We start from the raw sequence: 15,018 nt of genomic DNA, 5'->3' as shown, positions 1-15,018 counted from the left end.
AATTTCAATTAATAATTTTCCAACACAAACATGTCTTGATAAACGTTGTTGCATGTGTCATAAAATAAAAAAACAAAGAAGGGGATTTCTGTATCGATGTGCATCAAGATTGACACTTTTTTAGTCATTGAGTGGATGCTGATCATCTGAGCCTCTGCAAGACTGCATTCAGATTGACCATAGATTCATTTTGAGTCATCTGTAAATAAACTGAATAGCTAGTTTGAGCCATAGCAGTATTTGATGCCTACGAACTCATGTTGTATGTGGATAATGCAATAAGTATTTTCCTTGCTTGAGGGAGTGTATATGTGTAAACATGACATCATTACTCACATAAAAATTCCAGACATTTGTTATCCACTGTTCTCATTGGAGGAGAGGAGCACGGAGGACATCATTATACTCAGCTCAGAGCGAAGATGAAGCACGGATGGAGTATCCATCGTGACCGTGGCAGATTCTGTTGTGCCATTCCCTGAACTGATTGTTGTTTCTTTGCAGCTCTGGTCACTGTTGTGGACGTTTTTCTCATCTTGGTGCGGTGTATGTATGTGCATTACACTCCAGCTGCGCTTCACAGTAGAACTTACACACACGCGCAGCAGCGAAGCCCCGTGTCATACTTCACTCTCTAGGCTGGAGAAATGGGCAGAACCACGCCGTGAGCACAAGCTCTTGGCTTTAAGTGGCAGGTGGGGGGAATAGAATCGCTGTGGCTGGGGTACAGACCGAAGTCTCTGGTACTGAAGCTTAGCACTGGCGGTGGCTGCCTGGGAGGAGCCTGATGCACCCCCGGGGGAGAGTAGAGGTGGAGGGGACATAGATACAGAGGATGGAGGTGGAGGAATGGGCATGGGTAGGGAGTTGGGAGCAGAAGGTACAGGTTTTGTGGGCAGGAGTGGCTGAGGTGGGGAGGGTGATGGTTGGGGTATGTGTTCTGAGAGCTGTGTTTGCTGGGAGCTTAAGTTGGACTGGCTTCCAGATTTGGATTTGTCAGGTTTAGGAGGTGGTTTGAGCCGAGAGCGTCCACTGAAGCTGTGGCAGTGAGGAAGCAGATCCTCCTGACTGTGGGACTGAGTACTGCTGTGTTTAGGGTGTACATTAGGCCTACCATGCCCATATTGTGTACAAGTACATGTCATGTCTTGCAATCTGTCTCGCGATCTCTGACTTTTGCTCTTTGATCCACTGCGGCCACGCTTCTCACCCTTCATCTGCAGTTTGTCCACTGACCAGTAGCGTCGTGGGGGTGGTAGAGAAGTGGGAGGGGGTGGCCACTGTGACCCCAGCCCCCCACTGCCTCCTCCAGACCCCCATCCAGCCACTGGACCTGAACCCCAAAAATCACCTGCCAGACCCCACCCTTCAGCCCGACCCAGAATGGCGTCATCGTGGCTATTTATACTACCACCTTTCTCTCGGGCAGGGTATGTCCCAAAAAACCAGCCCCCACCCCCTATTCCACTGGTTCCACCCACTCCTTTTTCTTCCCAGTATCTCTCAAAACGGCCAAACTCTCCTGAGGAACCTTCATCAGAAAAGCTTTCTTCTGCCCTTATTCTGTCCCGCTCAGACTCTGACACTGCACCTCTACCACCTGCCCGCCGCACTCTCTCCTCTATTCTCTCCCTTTCTTGTTCCCTCTCTCTTTCTTCATCATCATCATCCTCTTCATCCTCAGAATCCCATTCATGGAAGGACAGGCCTTCTCTGGTATTTACTCGCCCCCTTTCATAGTGGAGAAGCAGTGGCCTACGCTCTCCAAATCTCCCTCTTGGCTCTTTGTTTGTGCCACTGTTCCTCCGTCTCTTGGAAGAGGAGAGGAAAGCATGTAAAGAGGAGGGAGGAGAAGATCCCAAGGCCTCCGTCCCCCCTGTTTCTCCTCCACTGACCCAAAATTTGACTGATGAGGGTAGTTTATTGAGGTTGGGATAGTGTTTACTTGATGGACGATTTTGTGAACAGGAGCTTTTTGGTCTCCTCTCTCTACCTCTAACTTCCCCACTCTCATCCTCTCGTTCATCCCCCTCCTCCTCACCTCCTTCTCTCCTCTCACATTCTCTATCTCCCTCCCAGGCTGAGAGGCTAACTTTGTCCACAAATGTGCTGTGATACTGAGTGGAAAACGAGGAGTACTCTCCTTCTCTATCCCCATCCCCCTCTCCTTCTCTCTTTGCCTCTACATCACCCTCCTCTGGCTCTGATCGTTTGCCGGATGACACTTTCTTCTTCTTTTTCATTTTCATTGCCTTCTTTTTCTTCTTTTTTACCTTGCGACGTTTTCTCTCCCTTTCTCTCTCCCTTTCACGTTCCTCTCTCTTTTTTCTCTTTTTGCTTTTCTTCTTCTTCTTCTTCTTCTTTTTCTCCTTTTCCCTCTCTTTTCTGTGCTTTTTCTCCCTTTTCCTCTCTGCATCTTCTTGGGTTCCACCACTCCTCTCCCTGCTTCGCTCTCTCTCTGCCCATCCTGCCCACCACTCATGGAGCTGTGCTAACTGGCTGCCACCCCTCTCTCTCTCTCTGTCCTTCTTTTGTTCCCTATCTCCAAAAGTTCCCCGTGGTTTGCGTGGGGGTATAGGAGGGGGAGGGCCATGAGTGAGAGATCTGGGGGAGAGAATGGATTGCTCTCTGTCCCTATTTCTGTTGTGACCTTGCAGAAGACTTGACTCCTCAGTCAACTCATCCAAATCCTCCTCATCTTCTTCTTCAGCTTCTCTGTCGCGGGTGCTGCGAGATGAAGCAGTGGAAGTGGATGATGGAGAGGTTGAGCGTGAGGATGTGGCAGAAGATGTGGTTGAGGAGCTGGTGGTAGATGAGGAGGATGATGTTGAGGTGTAGGGGAGTGAGGGGGAAGGGGATGGAGGAGTGTAGGATGGGGATTGTGTGACAGGCACAGGGATGGGGAGAGGAGGAGAGGGTCTCGGTATTCGACTTGCTTCCCTGCCTCCACCTCTCCGGCCCAGTGGCAGAATATTCTCGTACAATGGGCCTCCAGGTTCTTTGGGTTTTTTTGGATGCCGTTTTTTCCAGAAGGATGAAGGGAGAGGAGGAGAGGGGTGCTGCAGTGGGGGGTTAGGTGTCAGTGGGGCTGGGGTCTGGCTTTTAGGGGGCAGCCTGGGAGTCCCCAGAGATTTAACCCCTCTACCCTGACCCCATCCACCAGTACCCACTCCCATCTTCTTTCCCATGCCATGGTCCATGCCCTTTTCCTGGTAGAAAGCCACACTAGTTTGTGGAGGTTGTTGGTGGGCTCTGGGGACTGTTTTTGGAGTTTGAGAACCTGTCTGTTGGTCAACACATAGCCCAAGTCCCTCAGGATCAATAGGTCCATAGTAGCGCTTATATCCATCAAGGCCACTACCAGCACCTCCATCACCTGCCCAGGTAGGTGCCACCTTTTGAGGTAAAGGGCCTGTTTCTGATAGGGCTCCCCTCACACCCATGGACGGGGTCGCACTAGTGGTTTTGGGTAGTCGCCAGCGGTCCACAACCGCCAGCCTGCGATCAGGCCTGGGTAAGAAAGTATTGCATGGTAGTGGTGCTCCCAAAAGTTGAGTATTTGTGGGACCCAAGGTCGCTCCAGAATGAACAATTGCAGGAGGGGATCCAGGAAGAGGAGTTTTGTAAGACTGTGGAGGCTGAGGCTGCTGTGGTTGTGGCTGCTGCTGTTGCTGCACCAGGGCAATAGCTGGATTGGATCCAGCTGAAGTGATCACATGTGAGGAAGAAGAAGCAGGCATCATGGCAGTGTGGTGGTGGGCAGGAACTGTGACTTTGGACCCAATTTGTGATGTTTCATCCTCAAAACTGCAGCAGCTATACATTCCCTAATTGGAAAAAAATGGAAAGAAAATAATAGAGGATATATAAATGAAGATTAGCTATTTTGAGAGACTGGTATTTGTTTATGAAACAAGTCACAAAAATTGCAAATCTGTTTCATATGCATAAGCATCCTCCCACCCATTTTTAATTCGACAGGCACAATCAACATCACTGGCTTTTCACTCTAAAAAATACTCTCTGAAATATCTTTCACCCAGTGACTAGTTCTTCATCTTTCTCTCACTCACTCTCTCTTCACAGTCTCTCACCCTGCTGAAGGCAAGTAGAAAGTCCAGTTTGCCAGACTGGCCCATTTTGCTCATGCAGTGCCGCAGCCTCCAGTACACCAGGTGCTCCCAAGCAAAGACCAGCAGACTCAGGCCCATGGCCACCAGCAGCATGTAGAACACACCAGCCATGTTGTCTATGTCTAGTTTGGAGCTCATTACCTCAATTTTATCATTATGACAGATCCCTGAGAGCCAGAGACGCTCTAGCATCTCAATCTCATCTGAGAGAAGAGAGGAGAGAAAGAAGTCATTCAAAATTATTCACTTTCACATTTAATAAGAAATAAGGCAACTTTACATGACAAAGATGTGTCAATATAACATACGGTATATGAATACAAAATGGTAGTGATTTGCCTCTCCCACATGACCTAGATCAGCTGCTAGATTGATACCTCATAGTATTAAACTGAAGGTATTACAGGTCAGAGGTCAAGTGAACAGAAAGGGAGGTAATGTATTTATCAGAGGTGAATGTGGTAAAGAGAACATTGCTGTGAAGGTGAAATGCCTGTGCAGAAGTTGATCTAAGGGGTAGCCTTCTTTAATCCAGAAAGAGTGAAATATAGTGAAAGAGGAAAAGAGAGAGAGAGTCCTGTAGTGTAGAAAAGGCTAGGTCCTGCATAATTATCTACCCATATTCTCTTTTCCACAGAGGGTAAATGAGAAGATAGAATGGACGGAGAGCAGAGTTCTTTGTCTTTTCAATGCTGCATTGTGTCATGGGAAATGAGAGGATGTGGAGAAATAAGTAAAAGGTGGGTGAAAAGAAAGAGAAAGAAAAAGAGAGTGACTTTGTCAAATAGCAGAAGTACCTTTTCCATTCAGAGAGAGGGAATTTAACATAAAAAGGAGGGATAAAGATAGATGACAAGAGTGGATCAAGTATGAGAAAAAGACATTGCATGTGCAGTGTTTATGCATGTCTCATATGTGTGTGTGTGTGTGTGTGTGTGTGTTAGCGGGTGAAAGATGGAACATGAAAGAGTGAAAATGGGAGCAGCAACAGAGTGATAGGCAGCAGGAGGAAAAACAAGAGGACAGAGAGGGAGAGAGAATGGTGAAAGGGTGAGATCATAATCATTTAATTGTGCTGGAAGATGGTCAAGCCTGCTGCAAACTCAAGAGAAAAGCAGAATCTCACCTTCCATCTACAGAAAGACAAGCTTGTTAATTGCCCCAGACTGAGGCAAGTACTGCAGCATTTACTACATCGATGGGAAATTGTCAATGGCAAAAATAGTGGTCAACTGATATGTTTGTTTTTAAGAGTCAGTGGCAATAATGATATCAATAAAACAATATATTTAGCAATATATTAAATAGCTTTAATATTTAATACTGTTTGTTTATTATATATATATATATATATATATATATATATATATATATATATATATATATATATATATCAGTCACTAGGCAGAACAACATTTCAGCATGGGTCATCACAGCAAAGTGTAATTTTTACATGCCGTCTAATTCACTGAAGGCCAATTTTACATAAAACCTATATGCAATATAATAAAAGCACATTGTCACACATCACACTGTAAATGAGAGATGTGTTGTTCTCACAGAGGCTGAATTATGGTGTGTTAGGCTGGCACTGGGATGACTATGCAACTCTGTGAGAACCAAGTCATAAAAACTCACACAGAAGAACATCTCCACATGAAAAAACACCCTACTGAGCAAGGACCATAAAATTCAATTCTCACCCACATCTACCCCCCTCTCTTACATACCTCACTTCAAGTCATTTTAGAGTCACCTAAAACTAAGTAATGACTTATCCTGTTCTGTAATGTAAGGTATTTTGATCATACATGTTTGGTATCATTCAAAAGGTCTAAGTGTGGCTGGTACTATGGTCTCATCCCCACAACCGATAATATCTAGTTGTACAGTTTTAACAATGTAAACAAATTCTGGCCATTGCTTGGGGGTGTGCTAACTACTGGGTCTTTCATCTAAATTACATCCTGTATGCAGATAAAGTATAACCCCAGGACTTCCAAACCTAACCACTCCCAAAATTCCCTTTGTTTATGTTTTCTCTGGTTTGGGTATTTAAGGAAATGTGACATATTGTCCAGGGGGTCTGTAGTCAGATTATCCCACACAATTGATGTGTGTAGTTTTAATTGGTCTCGTTAGTCAGACGATTCCACACAGAAAACGTGTGTAGTTTTAAATACCAGGTAATTGCAATCTGAATTTCTTATGTTTGGTAAATGTTTGAATGGAATGAAACTTTAATTATATTATTATGCTTGGTGCATTGATAGCTTTGAGTTTGATTTATTATTTTAATTGTATTGTTTGAATGCATTACTATTACCTGGTAAAATAAATTGTTACTTTTTTATTCATTCTGAAGGACTGTTTTTTAGTATATTTCTTATTAACTACAAATCTATGGTCAGAGTTGGCTTAACTAAGCTACTTGAGAAGTAACCCATTAGTTAAGTATCTACTAAAAGGCTAAACGGCAAACCGAGAATTTATAAGGACTTAGCAAAGTAGAATTAAATGGGAATACTAAGAGTAGGACATCTGTAAAACAGAACTTAATTGACTGGGGCTAAACTGTGATTCGAAAATCTATACTGAATTTAGCCAAATAAGACTAAACGGATCAAACCGAGAACCTACAGGGACTTACGTTCTAAAACATACTAATATTTGAAACTGTTGAGTTTGTAGGGGGCATGTGTTTGGCCGGCACTGGACCCAAATAACTTTGAAATAACAAATGCAGTCTAGAAGAGAGAATTACAAAAAATAATAAGACACAAAACATACATTCAGAACATGGATACATCAACAAGGTTTTTCATAATTGGAGTTAGGTGAAATAAAGAAAATTATGAATATGTAAATGAGTAAATGATTAATAAAACATGGAACTCAAATCAAATAATCAAAGTATTATTTAATGTACACGATAATACAGAACACACAGGAGACCTTCAGCCACGCTATTGGATACCGTCCTCGGGCCAATAGGTAGACTCTCCCCTTACAGGTGCCTGTCTTTTATGCTATCAAAACAAACTATCCAGCAAGCATGACCTGCGGGCAATAATCACGATATAGATGAGATGCCGCGAACACCTCACATAAAATATTTTGATACAGTCAAGCAGGACGGTGAAGCGCAGGCAGAATCCCACGTGGGATTTGAACAGATAACAACACAAGCCCGGCTTGGATCTGAGCACTGCCTCATTCTGCTGACACTGTCCATTCACCTCTTCCTGACTCCTGCCAGTGGCCCTGGCAAACCACTTCTCTGAGCAGAGCCAAACTCTGCAGGTGTGCATGCCCATGCATACACACATATACACACAGATATATGCTCACACATAGACAAAGGTGAGACACACACATACACACTTACAAAGCCTTACAAAAACATTCAAATTCCCCAATACACACCCACTCGCACAAATTCATAAACAAATGTAAATTCTCTCACACTTTGATTGCACATTATTACACACACGAACACATACTTTCACACCTCTGCTCTTACCATAACAGCTTCAGTTTGGCAATGGGTATTGAGGGTTGGCATGGGTAAGTGGGCACATTTTAGCAGCTTATGCTTTAGCAAGGTCTTTAAGCTCAGGCAGACAGCCAGTCAGTTGCCATCTGCTTAACCTCCAACAATGTTCCCTGTGCAGCCACCTCTGATCCCACCTTATTCTTATCCACTATCACACCTAAGCAAACACTGCTCCTGGATCAGCCTTAAATGTCAAAACCTTTATAACAGATCAGAACTGCAGAGGCATCTCTGAGAGCTGCGATAAATTGTTGAATTGCAAGTAGGTGAAAGGACTTGTATTCTAGATATTCACTGCAAAAGAAAGCGGCTGGCCCTGAGATAAAATAACAGTGCTTTTGGCAGGTAAGATGTGCTTTTACATGGCACTAACCAATTAGGTTACTCGCAGTGTTTTAAAGACATGTGGTTGCCTGTGGTTAGTAAAGGCTCTAAAGAAACCTAAAAGTACAATTTGTAATCCCTATAACTCGACAGACTTACCACTAGTGGTTGTAAAACATAAACAGCATTAAACTACAATTCAGTACTTCCGTTGTGACTTCATATGTTCAAGGTTCAGAGCATGCATTTAACTGACACTATTTCATCAATTACGAATTGTATTTTTTAAGTTGTGTAGATAACTAACCAATGTGCTCTCAATGAATATGCTCATATAGATCAATCAACCTTCTTAACTTCAGAAAAGCAAAATATACAACAGCAGCAAACATAATAGAGAACTACCACTACTGACCAATTTAACAAAGCACTGACATAGTCTTTAAAAAATGTCTCATGGAAAAGTGGAGAGGGATTACATGTAAAGCTAGACAGCTGCCATAAAGAACAGCAAAAATGTTTTTAAACAACACTAAACTATTTGTATTCCCTATAATCAAAATTAAAGACTCACTAGCATCAACGGTACCCCACACCCCACTATGCTATATAACACTTTATAGATAAAACAAGGACATATTTGACAAAATAACATTAGATAAACACATCCCCGCCTGAACAAAAACAAATTACATAAATTAAAATGTCACTGTTCATTTCACATGTAAAACTGCTTGGCTGTTAAACGGTAGTGCTAGCTAATGGAACCTGGCAACTGTGTGACGATCTCACCGTGGGAACTTGGCATACAAATGCATTCTTTCAGTCTTTCTCTCTCCAAAACACCAAAAACCAAAGAGGATTTAAACAAAAATCAAACAAACCATCCAGCTGAGACAAAACACTGTGTGAGATAGCCACTGTGTTTATGTGTCAGGAAGTCAGGAAGTAAGGTGTATTAATGACAATTAAAGAATTAGTTATTGGACAAAGACATCTGAAACACATGTGTTGCACAAGCAACTAATCCATTACGAAGTGTGAGAGTAGGCTGTCACTCAATATACACATCTCACTCATACATTCACTTTTGAAAAGACCAGCATTGCTGGTCAACAGCATATGTTGTGTTTTCAATGCTGGGCTGCTAGTGTGCCCACCAAGCCTCTATTGGGCAAACAGCTTTATCAGAAAGGCCTTACTGGTTGAGCAGCATTTTTTTTTTCAAGATGGTGAAAAGCTTGGGTATGCTGGTCAAGCACCAAATCAGCACCCAACCAGCAATAATGAGCATAAACAAGTTTGGATTAGCATGGAAATACACACTATTTCTGGTCTTTTCAGCAGAGTTTTCACAAACACACATAAAATAACAGAATCTCATGCACATACACTCAAAAGCACCCACAATCTCTCTTTCATTCTCTCTCTGCCTTTCACTCACAATGCATTTCTGTCATTCCCAAGGCAAACTGAATCATTGATACATGCCCATATCTTATATGCATCAGTGAGTTGCTATCATCTCCTTTATATCAGTAAACAGCCTGCTAGCAGCCAGACCACAAAGACAAATATCACCTGCCAGACAACAGAGATACATATTGCATCATGTCAGGTGAACTGGATTACACTTAAGGGATTGGAAATATGGACTGAAAAGTAAAAGCTAATAAATAAAGTTTTAAATATGCATACATACTTTCATCTCCCAAAGGCTTTAAACCCAACAGCCAAATATATTTATAAACAATCCCCTAAATTCAGCCCTCTCTTCAAATTGATACTACAGAACTCTCACCGTCGCCAACAAGCTGCAGTAAGGCTAGATCCAATGGCCGTTTCCACCGTGAGTTCTTGATCAGGGCGATGCCGTAGCCCGTCGTGGCAAATACTTTCCCTGAGCCGATGGTCATCACCTTACAGCCTTCATCTTTACGGGCCATGTAGTTCAACACAGCCGCATCATAGATGAAGGCATCCAGCTTGCTGCAAAGAGAGTCAGAGTAGAAGTCCGAACAGACAGAATGTGAGAGGTAAGGGGGGTGACAGACAGAAAGAGAGCAGAGAGAAAAGTTGTAGTGTTGCAGCATTATATTATCACTTTTACTAAAAATGGATAAAGAAATGACAGGCTCAGGAATACCACGGTGTGGATGGATTAACAATGCATGATAAATAGAGGAAGAGTGTTTATGGTATAGACATGCTACTTGAGAAAGGAAGTGTGAGAGGAGGAGAAATGTGCAAACACATTGTAAAGGAACCCCTGTTTGCAAGAGTAACAACACGGGATTGAAGGTGTAAAGAAGGGAGTGGAAGAAAGATAAGTTAGATACAGTAACATATTGGCGAGAGAATAAAGGAAGTCACAAGTGAGTGTGTTTAAAAATATGCACAGCTACAATATGCTGATTCCTCTCAAAATTCAGCTGATTCTAAAAGAAAAAATGTATCTGAAATTATAATATTTCCCTCTGATTTTAAAGTCAAGATTTGGAAATAGAAATAGACATGCACACATTGGATAAGCCCCCAAATTGGCAAAGGTAAAGGTATTTCAGGCATTGCAAAATCAGGGTAATATCATGCACGCAAACACACTGAGTGATGGAGAGAGGGATGAATGTGAGTAAGGAACAGAGCACAGACCCAGTCTTGAGGTGCGAGATAGCGTCCTCCACACTTTTCTGGTTGTATTTGATCATGTACTGGTGCATGTCTGGATAGTTGCTGCGGATGTTTTTCTCTGTGCTTCCGTTTGGGACCGTTCCAAATTTCAGAGGGGGGTACTGCTCTGTTGGGTGCTGAAACTGAGAGAGGGAAATCGAGTTTGAAATTGATGCTGCATTTGTTTGTTGAGAAGTAATTAGTGGACAAACAACGGAAATGAATAAAAAATTTATTGTACGACTAAACATGAAAGTGAACGTGTGTCAGAAAGAGGTCTATAGCAAATGCAGCTGTCAAAACTGAATATAACACATCATAAATAATGAACAATATACAGAGCAGAAATGCTGAGATGCTCATTGTGCTTTTTATTCTGCTGTAAACAAATGAAAACAAAAGTGAAACAGATGGGGGAAAGTATTTAAATTTAAAAAGGATTGCAAAATGATCATGAAGCACATAAAAGAAGTAACAAAAGATGCCTTAAGTTAAATAGCTTAAAGTATCCAGATTTTTTGCAGTTTGTTGTTTTAAAAATGTCAAAAAACAATGGAACACAAATAAATTTAATGTCAGTGTACATAAGTACATTCAATTGGCATAACAGCTAAACACTGTGTTTGTTTTGATGTATGTGTGTGTCTCCTCAAGCATCCCTTCACAAGATTCAAAGGCAAAGGAACATTTCCATAGAAATGCCAAATTGCTGAACAGCACATAGAACCACTATCCAGTAGGTAAGTTCTGACATCACACTCCCTGCTTAGATCTATGTAACACTTTACACTTCAAGTGTAAGCACAAGAAAAGACATATCAATACTATATCCTCTGGCTGTTACCACACAATCAAGTAAAAATGTTCTTTGTTGTTCTTGCCAGCTTAGGTAAGGTCTTTTATTACTGATAAACTGCTTGTCATGTAAAAAAGGATGGCTAAAATTGTAAAAAAGGAGAGACTCTAATTGTGTAAACATCTATAACCACTAATTCTTAGTAAATGGCACTTTTTAGTATTTTCTGAAAATTAGTGCAATTTTCACTAACAGACAGCATCCTACACCTAAAAACACAAAGAGTGGGAATGTTTTTATTTTTCCATGTTGTTCATCCATTTATTTTCCAATTTAAGCTGCTGCCAATCTCAAGTTTTCCAATCCCACTTTAGTCCCTGCGGTCATGCTGCGAATTGATTCCAAAATCCACATCAACACAACATGAAGTACAAAAATTTTGAATGCACATATACCCACTAATATGTACACATTCCCACTGTGTCATGTTCTAAAACACTTAAACCTACCTTTTTATCACTGAGGCCAGACACAGTGTCAATGTATTCCTCTTGGATCATGAAGGCAGCCAGGTTGGCAGTGTAGCTAGCCAGGAAGATGACAGCAAAGAAAGCCCAAACAAGAACCATGATCTTACTAGTGGTTCCTTTGGGGTTCTCCACTGGTACAGAGTTATTAAAGACCAGAGCCCAGAGAAGCCAGATTGACTTCCCTATTGTGAACTTAGAACCTCCTGCCTCTGAAAGAAAGAAAGAAAGAAAGAAAGAAAGAAAGAAAGAAAGAAAGAAAGAAAGAAAGAAAGGACAGCAAAACTTAAGTTTCTCAAAAGTGTGGATAACTGGATTCCTACATTTCAGTTTGTTGGATTCCAGCAAAACTAAGCAGATGATGAGGTGGGTTGCCTGTGCCAGATGAGGATGAAGAAGAGAACAAACATAGAAGAGAATGGAATACAGAGCACAGGAGCCAGTCCAATAAAGAGCAGAGGTGAGTTCAGCCATTTGAACTTCTCAATAAAACAACAGTGCACATTTATCTTCGTAACAGTAACGCTTGAGTCTACTAAAGTTTTAACTTTGATAGTTTGTGTGGATGGCTAAAAGTCAGAGAACAGCAGACTCACTCTTGCCACTCTGAAGGCTGCGGTTGTACCCAACAGGACTGAAGAACTCAAAGATGAAAACGGTCACCGCCACAACGGTCAGGCACATTACAAACATCATCACCCACACAGCAGGGCTGTAGGGTTCTGAGAGAGGGGAAAGAAGGAGAGAGAAAAAAGAGAGAAATCAAAACCTTTTTTTCTACTTGCTTTGCACTCTTCTAAGGACAGAAATCAAGTGATAATATAAATATCAGAGGTGTATAGCGTCAACCAATTTCTTTAGAATATATTGTATTTTATTTTTAATGTATAAAATGTAATACCACTAAGAATGTGTGCCTTTCACAGTATGTGTACTGAGCCACTGACAGAAAGTAAACATTCTGAGAGAATATGTGATTAACAGAAGTTGTCTTTTATGTAAAAAAAATGCCTCTTTATTGATATATTTTCACAGTTTGTACCCTGAGCCACTGAAAAAAAGTAAACTTCCTTAAGACAGAATATGAATGTAACAGAAATCATCTTTGATATAAAAAAAAAGTATCTTCATAAACATAGTAGTCGCAGCAATATTTTAGACCAAATTATTCCACTTACAGTAAGAATATGACAAAAATATTAGTGTGACTGACGTTTATGGACAGTTTTGTTTTGGAAAGTGTATCCATGGCAACTAGGTATATAAAACAACGTCATATTTGTGAAGTGAGGCTGATGAGATTTAAATGTGCCCTCCACCCTATCACTTGTTTGATTGTTCTTACACTACACAAACAATTTATAAAAAAGTGCAGCATCAGGTCTTGATGAAGAATGTTGATATAGTGCTTCTCACTGAAGTGTAATCAATTTTTTGTTTTGAAAGGGAACTGTAATTCTGATTGATGAGCTGTAAAATGATACTCACCAATACTTGGAAAGTCGTACATCATAATCACATGAAGCAGAGACTGATTAAAGTCAAATATGATGAAGCATTATGGCACTTACAAGATGCAAACTCACCAAGAAAGGCAGAAGGAGAGACGGTTCCATTACTACGAGAAACCATGACGCTAATGCCCGTCTCCACAAAGGGCACAGAGAAGTCCACGACCTCCGACCTCTCCTCGTTGATAGTGAGGGAGCCAATCGCCATGTCTGCCCGCTTGTACACCACCTAGTAAACAGAAGGCAGTGAGGAGCTTTTTTTATTTTTATTATTGGCTTTCCCACTATTATGTTTGGAAAGTTGATGCATAACATGTCTGGGGACTTTTATTTTAATTAACATAAAGATTTTCGGTTTAAAATTTATATTAATTTATAATGGAGAGTGTATATCTTAGGTCCTGTAACTGGTTGTCATTCAATTTTGTAAAAAATGTAATCAACTGTTTGCCTTCACTAGTTCCTTTTAAATGGTCCTGTGGTGTGACAAATAAATGTTTAAAATTACAAATTTTTCATGTATTCTTTCAACTAATAGGTCATAAACGCTGCATGCATAATAATTATAAAATTATTATTTTATTTTTTAAATAATTAAAAATTAAAATAATTGCCATGATATGTCTGGATGTTTTACTTTTACTACTGCTATTGTTTTCAATGATGATTCTTATTATTGTAGCACAGTCATTTTATTGCCGTTACAGTAAAAATAAAAAAAAGATACTGTTGTACAATGATATTTTAAAATTAAAATCAGCAAAAAATGAAAGGTAGTACCAAGGCCATACTACTATAATGAATACAATTTTAAAATTGAATGTCATTGAATTTATGAGGGTGGATGAGGATAGGTAAATGGGGACGTGAGCCAGACTCTAACTCACTTGGACCACACGAGAACTCTCATGCGCTAGGCCAAGGCTCACACAGAAAAGTATATTTTAAAGCAGTTCCTCTACACTCTCCTGAATAAACACAACTGACTTCATTCAAATTATTTATTTAAATGTGCTACAAAACTAGACATCCACAACGGAATTATCAAGAACTGGACTCTTGATAATATCCAACAAAGTCCACAGCATGAAATCAGCATTTTGCCTGAACACAGGAGCCATATGCGTGTGTGTACAGGTGGTCTATCTGCAAATTCAGAGAACCTCTTCAAGCCACCAACTCTAATTAATATTCATTTCACATACTGGCCACATTCCAATATCCATAAATTGGTCGGGCAGATAGTGTAGTAAGAAGGCTGCACACACAGACGCTACAGGAGGCAGGTTATCCATCTCTAGACAGTATACCCCATACAGAGAGAAAGTATGTGCAGGAATACCAAAAAGGAGGGACACCATTAACATCTTAACTTTTCTGTGCAGCTCTTTTCTTTTTTTTGCATTCCGTTTTATATTCCTGAACGGTGTGAAAAGCTTATGATGCAGAGGAACAGGATTTATGGCGACTGTGCAGAATTGAATCACTGCCTAAAGTCATC

At 40.9% G+C, this 15,018-nt stretch overlaps 1 protein-coding gene across 1 annotated transcript in view; it reads right to left on the bottom strand.

Moving 5' to 3' along the window:
* Nucleotides 1-620: 620 nt before the first annotated feature.
* The window catches only part of LOC127657634 (glutamate receptor ionotropic, NMDA 2D), a 39,100-nt gene continuing 24,702 nt past the window's right edge, over nucleotides 621-15,018 (bottom strand). The window contains exons 8-15 of the mRNA XM_052146500.1: nucleotides 13,593-13,746; nucleotides 12,603-12,728; nucleotides 11,989-12,218; nucleotides 10,666-10,826; nucleotides 9,815-10,002; nucleotides 4,095-4,336; nucleotides 3,261-3,827; nucleotides 621-3,146 (exon numbers count right to left, since the gene is read on the bottom strand). Of these exons, the coding sequence (XP_052002460.1) occupies nucleotides 621-3,146; nucleotides 3,261-3,827; nucleotides 4,095-4,336; nucleotides 9,815-10,002; nucleotides 10,666-10,826; nucleotides 11,989-12,218; nucleotides 12,603-12,728; nucleotides 13,593-13,746 (4,194 nt within the window). The remainder of the gene's footprint in view (nucleotides 3,147-3,260; nucleotides 3,828-4,094; nucleotides 4,337-9,814; nucleotides 10,003-10,665; nucleotides 10,827-11,988; nucleotides 12,219-12,602; nucleotides 12,729-13,592; nucleotides 13,747-15,018) is intronic.

Source organism: Xyrauchen texanus, chromosome 17, assembly GCF_025860055.1.
Source record: "Xyrauchen texanus isolate HMW12.3.18 chromosome 17, RBS_HiC_50CHRs, whole genome shotgun sequence".
In the NCBI taxonomy this organism is placed as follows: domain Eukaryota; kingdom Metazoa; phylum Chordata; class Actinopteri; order Cypriniformes; family Catostomidae; genus Xyrauchen; species Xyrauchen texanus.
This window is presented reverse-complemented; position numbering and strand designations above follow the sequence as displayed.